The sequence below is a fragment of the Macrotis lagotis genome, chromosome 1 (genome assembly GCF_037893015.1).
Source record: "Macrotis lagotis isolate mMagLag1 chromosome 1, bilby.v1.9.chrom.fasta, whole genome shotgun sequence".
Taxonomy (NCBI): domain Eukaryota; kingdom Metazoa; phylum Chordata; class Mammalia; order Peramelemorphia; family Peramelidae; genus Macrotis; species Macrotis lagotis.
Window position 1 is genome coordinate 145,683,851 of NC_133658.1, and position 19,423 is coordinate 145,703,273.

The 19,423-nt window shown below is 34.7% G+C and overlaps 1 protein-coding gene across 2 annotated transcripts in view; it reads left to right on the forward strand.

The window, feature by feature from the left end:
* HOOK3 (hook microtubule tethering protein 3) overlaps positions 1-19,423 on the forward strand; it is a 111,116-nt gene that overhangs the window by 78,776 nt on the left and 12,917 nt on the right. For both annotated transcript variants that reach the window (XM_074209056.1, XM_074209057.1), the window contains exons 14-21: positions 296-365; positions 7,148-7,288; positions 10,895-10,982; positions 14,779-14,813; positions 16,147-16,229; positions 16,703-16,803; positions 18,755-18,859; positions 19,164-19,235. In XM_074209056.1, coding sequence (XP_074065157.1) covers positions 296-365; positions 7,148-7,288; positions 10,895-10,982; positions 14,779-14,813; positions 16,147-16,229; positions 16,703-16,803; positions 18,755-18,859; positions 19,164-19,235 — 695 coding nt within the window. The remainder of the gene's footprint in view (positions 1-295; positions 366-7,147; positions 7,289-10,894; positions 10,983-14,778; positions 14,814-16,146; positions 16,230-16,702; positions 16,804-18,754; positions 18,860-19,163; positions 19,236-19,423) is intronic.

Sequence of the window (19,423 nt, forward strand, 5' to 3'; positions counted from 1 at the left end):
AAATAAACCAAATTTTTTTATTTCATATTCAGAAGAGTTTTAATGTCTTAAATTAACTTTTATAAACATATTGGCTGCAATTGTCACTCGCCAAATACCCTTCGTATTCCTTCCATCAAAAAAACTTACAATGTGATTATTATGATAGACAAAATCTAAAAGATTTTGACTTTTAGCTATTCATATGAAGAAGGGCTTTTTATCCAGGAAGAAAATGGAAAACCTAAATATTGTGAAGAAAAAGGATGACTATTTTATCCTAACTTCTCTGTTCCATCATGTGTACTGTAAACAGGATTAATGCCTTTGGGAAGTCAAGAGTCTTCAGACAGCCTGGCAGCAGAGATTGTTACACCTGAAATAAAGTAAGTCTACTATAACACTTTGTAGCTACCCTATACAAAGTACTTTGACACATACCCTATCCCATAGTGAGAAAGGAACTTACCTCACTTTAAATGTGATCGTTGCTTATTGTCAATTTTCTCTTCCCTTGATTACCAGCTATTTTTCTTGTCCTCAGTTAAAAGTTAATTCTTCCTCCTTCAACTTGCTTTCTCTTGAAAATTGATATTTTTATAATCACTGTTATTTCCCAAAATATGCCTTCTTCCCCTCCCCCCCTATAATCTGCCATGCTTTATAACAAGAAAAAGAAAATAGCTCAGCAGTTTTATGTTGCTAACCCATTCATATTACTTGGTGGCATGGTCAGCATTTAATAAAAATTTGTGACCTAATTTTTTGGATAAAAAGTTAACAGTATTTTTATTTTTCAATAATTCTGAAATGTTTCCCTAGTTCCTGTCATTTTAAAGAAGTGAGAAAGATATATTTTCACATCTAATTGTTAAACATCTTTGTTTCCATTTCTTCAGTGGTACAAAAAGTGCTGCTGCAAAATACTTCAGGTGTAGAGGTTGGCTTCTATTCTTCCTTACAATAAAAAGTGGTGTAAATAAAAGTGTTTTAGATTTGTAGTTAAAAGACAATTACCCACTCTGCTTCAAATTCATTGCATGATTGTAAAAAAAAATTCAGTTAAACTCTTTGGGCCTCAATTTCCTGTCTTTAAAATAAAGAGAACTCATTGTTATTGTTGGGAATCTTCTTAACTGAAAGGAATGGGACCCCTTGGGAGAGCTTTACGACCAATAGGAATCCAGTGAATATGGCTTAAAAATATAGAGGCCACATTGAAAGCAAAGAAATGTATTAGCATGCTAAGGGAGTCTTTTTCATAGCTGCTTTAGCTTCTGAGGGCACACACATTTAGTTTTTAAAATTTTTCAGATTCACTTAAAAGTACATAGCTGGGGCAGAGCCAAGATGATGACAGGAGAGGTTTGTCTCTTAGGTGCTCTCACTCAAAACTTATAAACTAAGGACTCTTAACTAAATTTCGAGAGACAGAACCCACAGAGGGATCCAGTGAGACAGTTCCCCAACACAAGGTAACCTGGAAAAGAGCAGAAAGGCTCAGCTCCATGGGGTCAGAGGGGTGGCCCACCAGTGCAAAGGAACTTCAGCCCGGAGGCAGCCCCAAGGCCCTGGGAGCCGTGGCTCACAGCTGCAAGGGCAGTTTCCTGATCTACACCCCAGGGAGCACCAGGCACAACTTGGGGAATCAGCAGGGGTATCTCTGCCAGAGCAAGCATGTGAAGCCCAGACCTCAGGGCACTCAGTGAGTAGCATGGCTGTGGCAGCCCAGTTCCAGAAACCAGAAGCAGGCAGAGCCGGTAAGCAGGAGCCCCCACAGCATGAGTACTGAGCCTAGGGAGGGAAGTGGAGAGAGACTGCTGAGCTATGTCCTCTGTTCCTGGAATAGGATTCTGGGGTTCTGACCACATTCAGATCCTGATCACAGTCTAGGCCCCCCCATAGAACAGCCCCATGGCAGATGTTTGTGCTTATGGTCATTCACAGACCAAGAGGGAAGACAGAACCTCACATACTCAAAAGCTCAGGAAGTACCCCAAAACCAGGCACAGACTGGAGAAATGAGTAAGCAGAGAAAAAAGAGGAACACCATTGAGAAATACTTTGCCTGTGATCCCAAGAAGTATCAAAACACTCAATCTGAAGATGAGGAAGTCCAAGCTCCTGCATCTCAAGACTCCAAGAAAAACAGAAACTGGGTCAGGCTATGACAGGGCTCAAAAAAGGCTTTGAAAATCAAGTGAGGGAGATAGAAGAAAAATTGGGAAAAGATATGAGAGAGATGCAGGAAAAACATGAAAATGAAGTCAGCAGCTTAGTCAAGGAGATCCAAAAAAATGCTGAAGAAAATAACATGCTTAAAAACCAGCATAGGTCAAATGGATAAAACAGTTCAAAAAGTTATTGAGAAGCAAGCTTTAAAAAGCAGAATTGGCCAGATGGAAAAAGAGATAAGAAAGCTCTCTGAGGAAAACAAATCCTTCAGACAAAGAATGGAACTGAGGAAGATTGCTGATTTATGAGAAATCAGGACACAATTCTTCAAAACCATAAGAATGAAAAATTAGAAGAAAATGTGAAACATCTCATTGAAAAAAACAACAGATATGGAGAACAGCTTTAGGAAAGATAATTTGAAAATTATTGGAATACCTGAAAGTCATGACCAGGAAAAGAGCCTTGACATCATTTTTAAAGAATTACTACAGGAAAATTGCCCTGATATCCTAAGAAGCAGAGGGCAAAATAGAAATGGAGAGAATCCACCAATCTCCCCAAGAAAGAGATCCAATTAAAAACAACCCCCAGGAATATTATAGCCAAGTTCCAGAACTCCCAAGTCAGAGAGAAAATATTACAAGCAGCCAAAAGGACACAATTCAGATATCGTGGAGCTGCAGTCAGGATCTCACAGGACTTAGCAGCAACTACATTAAAAGCTCGTAGGGCTTGGAATATAATATACCAGAAGGCAAAAGAGCTTAGAATGCAGCCGAGAATCAACTACCCAGCAAAACTGAACATCCTCTTCCAGGGAAAAAGATGGACTTTCAATGAACCAGGGGAATTTCAAATGTTCCTGTTGGAATGGCCAGAGCTGAATAGAAGGTTTAGTCTTCAAATACAGGATTCAGGTGAAGCATAGAGATTGGAGGAGAAGGGGAAAATATGAGGGACTTAATGATGATGAACTGCATGTATTCCTGCATAGAAAAATGACACTGATAATACTCATATGAACCTTCTCAGTTAATAGAGCTGGTAGAAGGAGCTTTTATAGATGAAACACAGGAGAAAGCTGAATTTGAAGATATATTGTGGTGTAAAAATAGAGTCAGTAGGTAAAAGGGAAATGTCATGGGAGAAAGAAAAAGAAGAGGAGGGGTGGCTAGGTGGCGTAGTGGATAAAGCACTGGCCCTGGAGTCAGGAGTACCTGGGTTCAAATCCGGTCTCAGACACTTAATAATTACCTATCTGTGTGGCCTTGGACAAGCCACTTAACCCTGTTTGCCTTGCAAAAACCTTAAAAAAAAAAGTGGAGGAATTGGCTAAGATATTTCATACAATAAGATTTTTCTTTATTACAATGAGCTATTGCAATGATATGGAAGGTGGGAAAGGCAAGGGGGAATGAAGGAATCTTTGTTCTCATCAGAGGTGGCTAGGAGAGGAAACAGCATATATATACTCAATGGGGTATAAACATCTGGAGTAAGAAGGGGGGGGCAGGGGAAAGAGGTGGGGATGTGAATGAAGGAGGAGAGGATGGACCATGGGGGGAGAGTGGTCAGTTATAACACATTTTCTTTTTTACTTCTTTCAAGGGGTTGGGATTGGTTGGCCTGTCCAGGACCATAGGGCTGGGTGTATGCTGGGCCTAAGGGGTGGTATGTGGGCTCAGGGCCAGGGATCTGTCTACTGCGCCACTCAACTACCCTACAGCAGAGTCAGAGTGAAAGGAGAGAGAAAATATAGTACATGGTAGTGGAGAAGTACGAATGGAGGGAGTTGCAATCAGCAATGGCAGCAGTGGAAAAATATGGAAGTAACTTTTGTGACGGACTTATCATAAAGAATGTGATCCAGGGGTGGCTAGGTGGCACAGTGGATAAAGCACCAGCCCAGGAGTCAGGAGTGCCTGGGTTCAAATCCAGTCTCAGACACGTAATAATTACCTACCTGTGTGGCCTTGGGCAAGCCACTTAACCCCATTTGCCTTGCAAAAAACCTAATAGATAGATAGATAGATAGATAGATAGATGGATGGATGGATGGATGGATGTTTCTCTTTAAAAAAATAAAAGAATGTGATCCACCCGTGACAGGGCTGGTGGTGTTGGAATACAGACTGAAGCACAATTTTATTACAATTTTTTGGGGGGGTTGCAGGGCAAACGGGGCTGGGTGATTGTTGGGTGTCTGAGGCTGGATTTGGACCCAGGTGCTCCTGGCCCAAGGACCAGTGCTCTGTCCACCACCCAGCCACTCCTACTATCATCATCATCATTATTACTATTATTATTATTATTATTATTATTACTATTACTATTTTATTTTGGGTCTTTTTTTTTTTGCAGAGCAATGGGGTTGGGATGGCTTGCAAGGGGTCACACAGCTGGGTGATTGTTGGGTGTCTGGGGCCAGATTTGGGTTTGGGTTCTCCTGGCTCCAGGGCCAGTGCTCCGTCCTCTGCACTACCTGGCCATACCTATAATTATTATTATTTTTTTTCTTTTCATATAATTCTAATTTTTTTCTCTCCTTTATCACCCATGCAAGTCTATATTTTTTGGGGAGGAGGGGGTTTCATGTTTACTCTTAAGAACATTTTAGTAATGTATTAAAAAAAACATTTGTACAAAATAAGAAGAAAAGAAAGAAAAGTGAAAATAGAATTCTTTGAATTGCAAAAAAAAATAAAGTACACAGCCAATCAGCTTGTTAATTCAGAATAACCTTGACTAGATAAACTTAGTAACTTAGAATAAGTAAAGCATTTCACAGACGAAGAAGAGGCAAAGAGGAATCATTCAGAGAAAGTGGGAATATTTGTAATCTGTCAGAATTTATTATCAGAGTAAGAAAACATCTTAACTATGTTCAAAGACAAGGGGAGATGACTGAATGCTTTTTACATTTATGAAAGAAATCCTTCCAAACAAAACTTGAAGTGTCTCTTATCCAAAACAACAAAGAGTTGTTAGAACGGTGAATGGGACTGTATGTTTTACCATGTCTTTGCATAGTTTTATTTCATTCCTCTTTCAGCATCAGTTGAAGACTTTCTACCATGAGGCAACCAGGCAATTGGGGAATTTCTATATGATTAACCAATCAAGGTGTTTTGAAATGATTGTGATTTCTACTTTCTCCTACACTCTAATATCCCTTCTAGGTCTATATGCTAGGATCCAGTGACTTGATTTCATAGATTTGGGCACATATCTAGTCTTCCTATAAGCTTCTAAACTCTTTGAAGGCAAGCACTGTTCTTTTTATCCTGGTAAAGAGAGACTACAGTTTATTAAATCAGAGCAAGAAGTCATATCTTTTTAAAATTATAATTTAAAAATATTATGGGAGTACTTTTTGAAAAGGTAAGGATTCAAGAAATATTTGGGGGAAAGAAGAAAATTTTCCTTCTTTCTGTAAACATCTGTTTTACATCTTTAATGTGGTTATTCAAGTTATTGGAATAATAATAATGATGATGATGATAATAATAACATCCACTGTGTGCCAGATACCATGCTAACCACTTTGATCATCACAGCTACCCTGAAAGTTGGATGCTATTTGTTATCCCCATTTTATATATAAGGATCTGAGCAAACAGATTAAAGTGTTTTGCCCAAGGTCACACACACAGTATCTGAGTGTGTCTGTTAAGTGTCTGAGGTTGTATTAGAGCTTATATCCACTGGGCTGCCCAATAGTGAGCCCCATTATAAGCATTGATAAGTCATCTAACTTTGCAGAACTGAATTACCTTATCTGTGAAATGAGTAAATTATTTGAGGAATTAAATGAATAAATTCCCTTCTAACTTGAACATTCTAGGAAAATGTTAAAATCTCCATTTATGAGTACTGCTAATTTAGATTATAAATAAATATTTGTTGTCTTTTCCATAAGTTTAGAAGAAGGGAGCAAAGAGCCTATTTAAAAGTATCAATAACAAAAGAGGCAATTGATTATTCAACAGATTGGTATTAGATTACCTTTTGGCTGAAGGCGTTTGGTAAACTGAAATTATCAAATTGTTGTCTAAAGATAGATGACAGTGGGCAGGTGGTAAAGAAGATAACCAGGGATATTAGAAAGTTGGCACATGTTCCAGTCCAAACCTGGATAAGCCCATTTTCTCTGCCTCTTCTTTGTCTGTGAAATGCTTTACTTACTCTAAGTTTTATCTAGTCAATGTTATTCTGAATTAACAAGCTGTGTACTTTATTTTTTTTTTGCAATTCCAAGAATTCTATTTTCACTTTTCTTTCTTCTTCTTTTGTACAAATAATTTTTTTATACATTACTAAAATATTCTTGTTTAAGAGTAAGCATAAAACCCCCTCCTCCTCCCCCCAAAATATAGACCCGCATGGGTGATAAAGTAAAGGAGAGAAAAAAATTAGAATTAAAAGAAAAGAAAAATAATAATGATAATGATAATTGTAGATATGGCCAGATAGTGCAGTGGATGGAGCACTGGCCCTGGAGCCAGGATTCGTGAATAAAATGTACAATTTTCTCTCACTCTAAAAAAAAAAAAATTATCAAGCTCATTGAGGATGGATAATGTCTTATATAGCTTTGCTTTACTTACACAATCTGTCTCGGTGTTTTTGCCAGGCTTTCAAAAGTAAATACTGAATAAAAATTCATTGAAAGAGTAAATTATCTTAACATATCTAAGTCCCAGATGTCTAAATCTGAAAAGAAACAGTATACTTAAAGTTAATCCGTTAGAAAAACTCAGATGATGGTATTGATCATGTTCAGATAATCTCTTCTTAAAAACAAAAAAGGGTTAACCTCGATCTCTTAGCCAGTGACTTCAGTAATTATTATAGACAGTCCAATCCTTATCCATTTACTTGAAATCTAATCTGTGCCTTGAATACATGTCTATATATTCATGTATGTATTTTTAATAGTTGTATTGTAAACTTTTAACAGTGCATTTCAATTTTTATTTTATGTATCCAGGGAGAAACTTATTCGTCTTCAGCATGAAAATAAGATGTTAAAACTTAATCAAGAGGGTTCTGATAATGAACGGATTGCATTATTGCAGAGCCTGCTTGATGATGCAAATCTACGTAAGAATGAACTCGAGACAGAAAACAGGTAGGAAAATATTAATAGCATCATCTGCCCAGCTAATTCTTACTATGTGAACTTGATCACTTTGAAATCCAGTGATTAAATTTTAAGAAAGATGAAGCAAGGTATTTTATTTCTTTTACAGAGTACCTTATACTTTTCCACTACCTTTTATAGACTCATCTTATTTTCAGGAATTCTTTGTTCTAATTACAGATAAAAATAATTTTTAATATTCTATAAAATTTTGAGTTCCAAATTCCTTTCCTCTCTTCCTTCTCTCATTCCTCAACGAAAAAGTAAGCAATTTTAATTTGATGTAGGATATACAAAAATAGTACAGACTGATGTTAAGAAAGTGTCTTTTCACATTTTTGTCATTTTATTCTTTATACCTCTTTTTTTATTTCAAAAGAGAACCTAAACTATCCAATTTCTTTCATTTTTATTCTTCCTGATTAAATATCAGTGATTAAGGAATCTTTTATGGCCAGTTGTTGTACGATTGTTAGACCATGTCCTATTTTTTGCAGGCTAATTTGACTTTATTACTAATGATAGAATTATCAGAATCTTCAATTTGCTATTTTCTTTTTGGGATAGGGGGATTGTTAGGGAGGATAGATTAATAATTTGTACTGTAGAATATTCATGACTGGACAGTTCAAAGTTTAACCCAACATGTTTGAAAAATACCCTTTCCACAATTTTTACAGCTACTGTTTCTGATAAAGAATTCATTTTTAAAATAAGTAGAGAACTGAGTCAAATTTACAAGTCATTCTCCACTTGATAAATGGTCAAAGGATATGAACATGCAATTTTCAGATGAAGAAATTAAAGCAAACTGTGCTCATCTGAAAAAATGTTCTCAATTATTATTGATTAAAGAAATGCAGATTAAAGCTACTCTAAAGTGCCACCTCACACCCATCAGATTGACCAATATGACAAACAAAGGAAATGATAAATGTTGGAGGGAGTGTGGGAAAACTGGGACACTAATGCTTTATTATGTCTCCATGTTGTGGAGTTGTGAGCTGATCAAACCAAAACGTTTTAGAGAGCAATTTGAAATTATGTCCAAAGGACTATAAAATTGTGTCTATCCTTTGATTGAGCAACACCACTGCTAGATCATAAAAAAGGGGGAATAGACCCCCCAAGTATAAAAAATATTTCTAACAGATATTTTGGTAGTGATAAAAAAAATTGGAAATTAAGGGGATGCCCATCAATTGGGGAAATGGTTGAACAACTGTGATATACGAGTGTGATGGAATGCAGTTGTTATGTAAAAAATTATGAGTAGGTATATTTAAGAAAAAACTGGAAAGATTTACATGAACTGATGCTGAATGAAGTGAGCAGAACCGGGAGAACATTGTACAAAATAATAGCAACCTTGCCTGATGATCAACTATGATCTTAACAGTACAGTGATCAAAGACAATTCTAAAAGACTTGTGATGGAAAATATCATCCACATCCAGAGCAAACCAAAGCTCACTCACTATTTTCATTTTTTTTTTAATTTGTTTATGGTTTTTCTTTCTCATAGAATTTTTCCCTTTTGTTTTGATTCTTCTTTCCCAACATGACTAATATGGAAATATGTTTAACATAGTTGTACATATATACTCTATCAGATTACTTGATGTCTGGGGGGGGTGCAAGGAGGAAGGAAAATGTGGGGCTCACAATTTTACAAAAATGATCATTGAAACTATCTTTACATATAATTGGATAAAAATTAAATTTAAAAATAATAAACCAAAAAGTACCTTTCCTTATTAGGATAATTAATTGACATAGAGGTTATTTTACTTAACATTTTTTTTTATTTTATTTATTTAGGGGATGGGGGAGGGAAGAAAGATTGGGGGGAAATTGTAAAACTCAAAATAAATAAAAGCTTTATAATTCAAAAAAAATATTTCTTTCACTTAATAGAAATTCATTCTCTCCCTGTTACTGTCTCTTTCCTACTCCCAACCCCTCTTTTTTTTTTTAAAGGTTTTTGCTAGGTAATGGGGTTAAATGGCTTGCCCAAGACCACACAGCTAGGGAATTACTAAGTGTCTCAGACCGGATTTGAACCCAGGTACTCCTGACTCCAGGGCCGGTGCTTTATCCACTGTGTCACCTAGCCGCCCCTCCCAACCCCTCTTAAGAAAAAAAGAAAACCTTGTAACAAAGGTACATAGTCATTAACAAATTCCCTCATTGACCCCGTCCAAAAATATGTCTTCTCTCTGCCCTAACAATATCTCTCTGTCAGGAAACATAATTCATCATGGATCCTCTGGAGTCATGGTTGGTTCATTATTGATTTGATCAGAGTTCTTATTAAACTTTTCGACATTTTTTTGTTTTTGTATAAATTGTTCGGGTTCTACTCATTTCATTCTGTATGAGTTCATACGTGTATTTCCAAGTTTCTCTGAAACTGTTCCCTTCAAATGAGTCTTTTTTTCTTTTTTCTTTGCTTTCTTTTGCAGTGTAGACCTAATCATTTTATCAGAGTTCAGTAACTTCTGAGGTATAGTTCCAAATTTCTTTCCAGAAAGACTGCACAAACAGTATATTCATGTACCTGTTTTCCCACAGCCCTTCAACATTTGTCATTTTCTTTTTTGTCAGCTTAGTCAATCGTGTGGTTGTGAGGTGAAATTCCTCAGTTATTTTAATTTACATTTCCCTAATTATTAGCCATCTGATGCTTCTTTTCATATTATCATGGTTAGCTTGAACTTGTTCCTTTAAGAATTATCTGTTCTTATCTTTTGACAATTTATCAGTTGGGGAATGACTCATTCTTATAAATTTGAATACTTTTTCCTCTATATATCTTAGAAATGAGATCTCAGATAAATTTGCCTAAATGATTTCTTTCCCCAGCTACCTGCTACCCTTGTAATTTAAACTGCATTGATTTTATTTTGTTTCATATAATCAAAACTGTTTTGTTTTACCTTTGATGGTCTCTAGTCTTTGTCTTAACCTTAATATTAAAGAATGGTCAAATTCAACTACCCATTGAATAATGGCTTTCTAAATTTTAAAGCTACATTTTTTAATTATTATATTTTAAAGATCCCCTGAATTGGAGGCAGTGATAGATGGGTTTGAATTGCTCTGTAACAAACTATACATGACCAGGGCAGGTCCTTTTTTCTTCACCTTTCTGGACTCCCATTTCCTCTTATACTAAATCCAGATAATTATAGTTGCACTTTACTTGATAGAGTTATTACAAGAAAGACATCTTGCAAATCTTCAATTATTATAATTTATGAGCCATTTTTATGATCTACAGTCTATCCCCACTGTCAATATGAGTATTTGGTTGGGAGTTATAGGAGGAGCAGCTAGGGTGGTTCAGTGGATAGAGCATGAGCCCTGGAGTCAGGAATACCTTAATTCAAATCTAGCCTCAGATACTTAATAATCATGTAGCTATGTGACTTTTGAACAAGTCATTTAACCTCCATTGCCTTGGGAAAAAAGTAAATGGAGAGCATTTTTGTATGTCTTACTGTCTCCTATATATCCTGTATTGCATCATAAAGGGGAAAAATGTTACAGATTATCCTGAACCCCCAAAATAAAGTGTTTGTTTATTTCTAGACTGGTGAATCAAAGACTTTTAGAAGTACAGTCACAAGTTGAAGAATTGCAGAAATCTTTACAGGAACAAGGCTCAAAAGCAGAAGATGTAAGTGTATATATATATATATATATAATACACACTTAGAATTTTTAACAGTTGCATATTAATGAGAAAACTTAGAACTAAAGGTTTCATTTTGTTAATTTTTACATAATTTCCTATGACTCAAAAGAAATTAGAAATATTTCCTATTTTACAAATTCCTTGACAGTATCATAAGGATTCTTAACTAGATTTACTTTCCTATAACTTGGATTGTAAAGGTGTTGAAATTTTCTTAACATGGAAAGCCATCTTTTCCCCCTTCTCACCTTTTACAAATAATAGGCTACATGTTGACAGTTCTCTAGCCATAGACACAAAAATTTTTCTCTTTTTGCAAAAACTACTAGGAAATTTTGTGATTATGATTAAGATTTGTAGTTTGTGATTAAGACGAATAAATTCATTAACTTCTTTAGGAGAGTGTGCAAAGAACAATTTGGGTTTTTATTCAGTGCTTAACAGAAAACTGGAGAAAGAGAAATGGATTTTAGTAATCTATTTTAACTCACTAATGCTTTTTTAAAAAATCATTTTATCAGTCTTTTAACATACTTATAAAGACTCGTGTTTTGGGGCCATCTTTTGTAGTGGCAATAGATATATTTCTTAGATCCTATTTTATCTGTTTCTCCACATGAACTTTAAGAAATCCAAGCTTAACCCAAGTCTCTTGGGTTTCAGGGTCCATTTTGATCCTAAGATGGGCATTCAGATGCTTTGCTATAAAGCAAATAGTTTTGTAAAGCCCTCTCATATTCTCTAACAATAATATACTGAGAAAGCATTATCATCAAAATTCTTGTAAGTTTTTCTCTTAAAAGTCCATTCATTCAATAAAAGCTTATTGGGGAAGGGGGTGGCTAGGTGGCGCAGTGGATAAAGCACTGGCTCTGGAGTCAGGAGTACCTGGGTTCAAATCCGGTCTCAGACACTTAATAATTACCTAGCCATGTGGCCTTGGGTAAGCCACTTAACCCCATTTGCCTTGCAAAAACCTTAAAAAAAAAAAAGCTTATTGGACCACTGCCTTATTTAAAGTTGTGTACTAGGTTTTGTCTCACTTGAATAACTCAATTTTCAATGAAGTATGAAACCCCAGTCTTGAACATAATTGATTTATAGATATTAGAGATAACTGAATGGAAGTAGAACCTGACCTAAAACCACATGGTTAGTTGTCATTATGAAACTGTCCACTTAGGATATGTATTTTAATTTATACTTTTCTACTCAAAATTTATTACAGTGTTTCTAGAATTTTCATGTGTCCTAATATTGTATATCTGCACTTTGTTTTTATGTTATAAAAGAATATAGTTGGGGTAGCTAGGTTGCATAGTGGATAGAGCACTTGTCCTGCAGCCAGGAGGACCTGAGTTCAAATGCGGCCTCAAGACACTTACTGGGTGATTGTTCAGCAAGTCACTTAAACCCATTGCCTTACAAAAACAACAGCAACAAAAAGAATATAGTCACAGTGGGGTGGCTAGGTGGCACGGTGGATAGAGCACCGGCCCTGGAGAACTCAGGAGTACCTGAGTCCAAACCCAGCCTCAGACACTTAATAATTACCTAGCTGTGTGACCTTGGGCAAGCCACTTAACCCCATTGCCTTACAAAAACTTAAAAAGAATATAGTCACATTGACTAGATTTTTTGTTTTTTTGCAAAGAAAAGGAAGTTACAAAAATACTTTATGGGATTGTGGATCTCCCTAATGTGAAGCAGACATGTTGTACATCTCAAACAAGATATTGATAACTCAAGTAAATTTTGAATTTTCTTTATAAATCCTCTGGACAGTTATAGTCCTGAATCCACAGCTAGCTTCAGCTCTCTTAAACACAAATCTTAGGGGCGGCTAGGTGGCAGAGTGGATAAAGCACTGGCCTTGGAGTCAGGAGTACCTGAGTTCAAATCTGGCCTCAGACACTTAATAATTACCTAGCTGTGTGGCCTTGGGCAAGCCACTTAACCCCATTTGCCTTGCAAAAAAAAAAAAAACTAAAAAAAACCCACAAATCTTTAGGAAGGAAAAATAAATGAAACTCTCACTATCAGTCTCCTAAGGAAAGTAGTGCTAAATGAAATACAAAACATAATCTTTCCTTCTCAGGATTTGAATGTCTTTTCCTTTTTTTCCTCACTAATATATAGTTGTTCCTCAGGAATATAAAACATACATTGCCGCCTTCCAAATCGAAGTGTTCCTCTGAAAAAGAGCAGCCTCATTTCTGTTATCAAAAACAGATTGTCCTTTCATGTGTCCAGAAGTCCTAGAGAAGGCTGGTTTACATATTTTTATTATTTTTATGTTATTTGTTTTTAGCATGGAAGCAGAAAAGCATTGTTATATCCAGTCACATGGATAATTTGAGCTAGCCACAGTGTATAAAACTGCAGAGAACAAGACAGGATGAGGAGAACATAGAAGAAAGAAAAATGTACATTTCTGAAAAAAATGCATATCTTTTCCTTCTATTCATGAGTTACTAAATCGTTCCTTCTCTTGGCTGCTGTGTTTGCTTCATACTAATATGTCCTCTCTGTCTCTTGGCATGGGTTTCTGCTCAAGGCTATTGTAAGTATGGCTTTCTATTTATTTCTGTTTATTAGACTCTATTCCCTACTTAACTTTTTAAGTTAGAAACATGTGAATCTAGCATCACAGTGGATTAAAGGGATGGTTGAAATTAAAGCATCTTTATGCATAATGGATATTCAGATATGACAACCTTCAATTTATAATCTTTGTATTAGATAGTATTATTATCAAATATTAGTAAATATTATTATCAAATATTAGTAAGCATATGGCTAAATCAAATATGATTCATGTTCTTAGTTCCATGACTACCTTAATTTTTTCTTCTCCCCCATTTTAATGGATAATGTTCAGTTATAATAAATTTAATTCTATCCTTTTGTTTAAGCTTTTTGTCTCCATCTTCATTTAGTATATGCTCATAGACTACAGTTATTATTAATAGGTTGGACAATATTAGGAAGGTAAATCTTTTGAAAAATTCAGAGTATTGAACTGATCAGTGTCACCATTTATACTACCAGTCAGCTTCTTTAGAATAGGAACAATTTTTTGGTTTCCTTTATTTCTGCTATAAGGTGATGATAATAGGGATATTTTGTTCTATTTAAAATTTAATAAATTGACTAGTACCTAAAATAGATGTGAAAAAATATCAAGTGAAAATAATAAATTCATTATTTGAAATATTCTAGAACTATATAGATTTTAACTTTGGATTGGTATTTCAGTTAACTGGTATTAAGAAGAAAAAAGTGAGTCAGAGATCCTAAGTGTCATTCTCATCTTTGACATAGATTGATATGGTATTAGATAAGTCATTAAGACATTTTGCCTAAATATTTTTTTATCTATGTGCTAATGAAAATAAATTTTAAAAATTAAAGACAACACATTGGGAGAATATATTAATGAGATTTGGCTTCAAATAAAAGAATCTATTAAAAAACTGAATTTACTGTTGTATAATCAATTATAGTTGGTATTCTAGCTTTTATTTCTCAATATTTTTATCCCAAATCCTGATAGTTTGCTAATAGTGAAAATTTCCTCCAGACTTATTCGAAAATACTTAGGCAGCACTTGGAAATCTGAGTGATAACTTAACTTTTTTAGATTCATATTTAGCAGAAAAAAAAGTTTAAAAGTATTTATATTTTTATCTTAAAACCAAATAATTTTTGAAGTTTTTTATTAGTTTGATTTGTTTAAATTTCCAGTATGAAGTAACAGATTGTTTTCTGTTTTTAGTCAGTTCTTCTGAAAAAGAAGCTTGAAGAACATCTGTAAGTATGGAATTACTCTTTCTTGCTAATTGAAGTCTTTCTGAGTGTCTTGTGTACCCACTTTAGAGAAAATCATACACCAGGAAAATCTGTTTTTAAAAGTTCATAGACCCCAGTTTATGAACTTGTGCTTTAGAATGTGTTTTAAAATGTCAGACCTGAAAGTGTCTAGGAGATCCAGTCAAACATCCTCTTAATTCCATTTATAGGGTAGAAACTGTATATAGACTGAACTGACACTATAAAGCACTTTCATTAATGCCTAAAGAAGAGAATTAGAAAATACAGCAATTATGTCTTATATCTTTAGGAAAAAATTGTCATGAATTTTTACAATTCTTTTTATAAATTATGAAATATTGGTAATAGAAAAGTCTGGATAAAGAAAATTTTGTTGTGTTTGAAAAGTATAAATAATTCAACAGGAAAATATACTTCTTGAAGGTCAATAGTAGATATAGCAACCAAAAAAAATAGAGCTACCTTACTTATGGTAAGTTGTAAGTTCCACGTCTTAGTTTAGAGCAAGCTTAAGACTGTCCAAAGAAGAGTCAAACAGAATGGTAAAAGGGAACCCCACCTAGGTTCATGAAGTATTTCAATTGTTCAGAACCACTTAGTAGGATACTTAGCCCGAACTAAAAAGATTTAGGAGGAAGACCTACCATGTAGAAAGCTGTGTGTGTGTGTGTGTGTGTATTCATTCTGCTTTTCCTAGTTACATTTGTTTCTATCAGTATTTTATTTTAGAGTGTGACTTGTAAAAATTTTGAAGTTTGATCCCTTTTTTAAATATTCTCATTACAAGGCAAGGAAGAGGGAAATAGAAAAGATCTCAGGATTTTTTTTTTTTAGAGGCAGCTAGATGGTACAAGCATGGTACAAGACTTGGAATCAGGAAGACCTGGGAACATACCTAGCCTCAGACACATACTTACTGTGCAGCTCTGCGCAAGTCACTTAACTTCATCTGGTTTAGTTTCCTTATCTAGAAATAGGGAGTGATAAAAAATACCTACCTCCCTAGAATGTCATAAGAGCAATTTGGACTATGTTCATAAAGGGCTTTCCAAACCTTGGAGTATGCTATGGTGTTATTTTATTATTGGAATATTGCAAAATAACCAGTATATAGGATTGAAAGGAGATTCTGGCTTTTGTTTTTATTCATTTTCATCTTTTAGAAATCTTTGTTTTCACTATTTAAAATCTTTTTGCTCAACACATGCCTTCTTCTGTAGCTTCCATTTTGAGAAGAGGTCTACTTGAGGCAGAAAAAGATAAAAACACAATAATATTTGACACATGATTTTACAATGTTTTACAATAACAGAGAGAAGCTGCATGAAGCTAATAATGAATTGCAGAAGAAACGAGCAATTATTGAAGACCTGGAGCCAAGATATAACAACAGCTGTGAGTTTTTCATAATGAGCAAGGCTTTTAAAAAATATTTTAGATCTCTGATAGTTTTTCCTTCAAATCGAATTAACTGTTAAAGAAGATGTACTATAAAAACAGTATAGGTATGATGAAACCAAATTTAAACAAATCAGCTGGAAACTTTAGACAGTAAATTATGTAGGTTTCTATATTTGTATGTTAGTGAAGAGCTCGTATTAATGTGTTCCCTTTCCCAGATGTACTTGTATTAAGAATTTTTTAAAACTATTAACAAGAAATATAGTTTGAATATTCAGCATTTCTCTACTTTGGGGTACAAAGTAGCCTTAGAATCCAGAAAGGATTCTACAACAACAATAATGGTAATAAATACAATAATAACAGTAAACCAGCAGTTTCCCAATTGTTTCCAGAGTTTTGAACATTTTCCATTACTTGGCAAAGTGAGGGTGAACCAAAAGTGATTTTCTTATTTCTTTTTACAGCAATAAAAATTGAAGAATTACAAGAAGCTTTGAGGAAGAAAGAAGAAGAAATGAAGCAAATGGAAGAACGATATAAGAAGTATTTGGAGAAAGCCAAAAGTGTTGGTATTTTCATATGTCTCCTCTTTGATCTTCACTCACTTCCAATTTTAATGATGTGTGTCATTCAGAGTAACCAGAGAATTTAGAGACTTCACTTATTTAAACCTTCTAGTAACTGCAAACATCAAAAATGGTGCAAAGCCACTGTTTTGTCAAATGTTTGCAGCAGCCAGAAAAACTCCTAAGCAGTGAACCAAAAAAGGAAAAAAAAAGAGCTATTAAGACTTGAAGGCTCTCTGAGAAACATAATTCTGCTTTTCCTTCACCAAAAGGGAACCATTCCACTCAACCAGTTCCCAGCCAGCCTACAGGGGCTTTACTAGAAAGAGTAGGGGAAGGAGATGAGTAAGGAGGGGGCAGGCACAAAACTGAAATCAGAAGCAGATACTGAAAACTATGAAAGGCAGCAGTAGCAAATAGCCAGTGAATGAGAAGAAAGCTTGAGTGCTTAGTCAGATCTATAATTCTGAAGCTCCTGAGGACCTCTCAGGGGCTTTTCAAAGGTGCCCCTCTAGGGCATCCCTCAGAAGTTTCTCAGAGTACCCCAAAGGCACACCACTCATCAGAGATCTTCAGTGTCTTTTGATTTTTAATGAAAAGCCAACTCATTGGACAATTATAGCCTCATTGAACAATCTCTGTTCACTAGTGTTGCCTTCAAGGTAGTAATCAAGTAGTCTTGAGAAGTGTTCTCTGATTCCTCCTCTCTTTACTTTTTGCCCACTAGAATGTTAGTTCCTCAGAAGCCTGTTGTTTCTTTTTTGTCTTTAAGATATAAGAAGTATAGTGTTAATATAATATTAATATTACCTTAATATTGGTAAGAATGACAAGCTAATCCATAGTACTGTAAAACACTATAACCTGTATGTATTAATTATTATTTTTTCACACACCATCAGCAAACTTGATGCAAGGTCATTTGAAACTCATAAGAGGGAAGTAGCTGATGTGTGAATGGTGCAGGAATTAGATATGTTTTTAATGCTATTGAAAGTGAAAACTCAGAAGAATATTGGCATCCATTGTGTGGTGGGAATTAACCATAAATTGGGTTTAGCAGGGCATCAAGGTGAAAAAGAATTGGAATGCCAAGGCCTAGGCTTGGAGTAAGCAAGAGGCAAGTGGAACAAGGAGCCTAGGAGCATGATAAGGGATTAGGGGACTGAAGGTAATAATGGCAAAAAAAAATGATAAAAACCATTCAATAGAAGTGATTATATGAAAAAGGTTAGATGAGGTTGTGGTCAGAAGGAAGTTTCAGCAAATTTGTCTATATTCATGGTCACATCATGTCCTATTTTATTTGATGAGAATTTTCTTTTTACTATTATGGTTGGGGTTTTTTTGATGTTTTTTGGTTCTCATCTTTGGTTTTGCTTGTCCTGAGTGATAGTTTTGTTCCTGCTGTGATGTTTCATAATTTTTCGGTTAAAACACATAATTGGAATGGTAAATTGATAAATAATTGTAGATGACAGAAAATTGGAGATGAAATTCAAAATTGTTCTAATAAGTTGTTCTAGCACTTTATACTACTTTTATGTACTTGGATATTGAGTCATATTTATCTCAGCACATGTATTATTTCCTCCTCCATATCTCTCCCAGTCTAATGCTATGCATTGAATAAAGCCTTTTAATAAATGCTTGTTGAATGAATTTATTGGATAATTTGTTCAGGAGGTTGAGAAACTGTTAAGCTTGAGTACTATGAATTATTATTTTATGTGCTTTTCAAATGTCAACTACCACATTCAGATTTTAATGAATAATTGGTAGGTTTATTAAAACTGACTTTTTCTTTTTTTTTAGGTAAAACTGACTTTTTCTTAATACACATTGTTTTTGTAAGACTTAGCTACCTATGTTTTATTATTCTTTACCTAGATATTTTCTACAGCACTGTATTATGAACTTCAGCATAATTTCTACTATCATTTTTTATAGGTTATCCGTACTTTAGATCCTAAGCAAAATCAAGGAGCAGCTCCAGAAATACAGGCTTTGAAAAACCAACTACAAGAACGGGACCGGATGTTCCATTCATTAGAGGTAGTTTCTATACTCTTCAGTTAGTGTGTGTATTTTGGGGCACTTTTTATTTAAGTATTGTAGAATTACGGGCTTTAAGACTAGAAGGAACTTCAGAGATTATCTAGTCCAATCTCTAATTTTATAGACAGGAAACAAGCTATGTAAAGGTGAAGGCACACAGTAAGAGGGGTAGACTTAATCCTATGTGTCCCAAATCACTGTACTCTGTCCCTGCAATGTCCTTCCTATACAGTTGCATCCTATGAATTTTGCGCTGGTGTCAAACTCTTTAATACCTTTATTTCTTTATTATTATTATTAGAAAGAATATGAGAAAACGAAGAGTCAAAGAGAGATGGAAGAAAAATTTATTGTTAGTGCCTGGTACAATATGGTAAGAAAAATAACATTTCAAAAATAGATTTCCAGGTTCCAATAATTTATTTAACATCTTCTGCATTTATACTAGCAGTAACACTACCAACTTAATCTGAATAATATACTTGCTTTTTAGTAAGAAAACTCTGTCCTAACCCACACTAACAAAAACCTAATTCTGACCTTGGGGCTAAGAAGCAAACC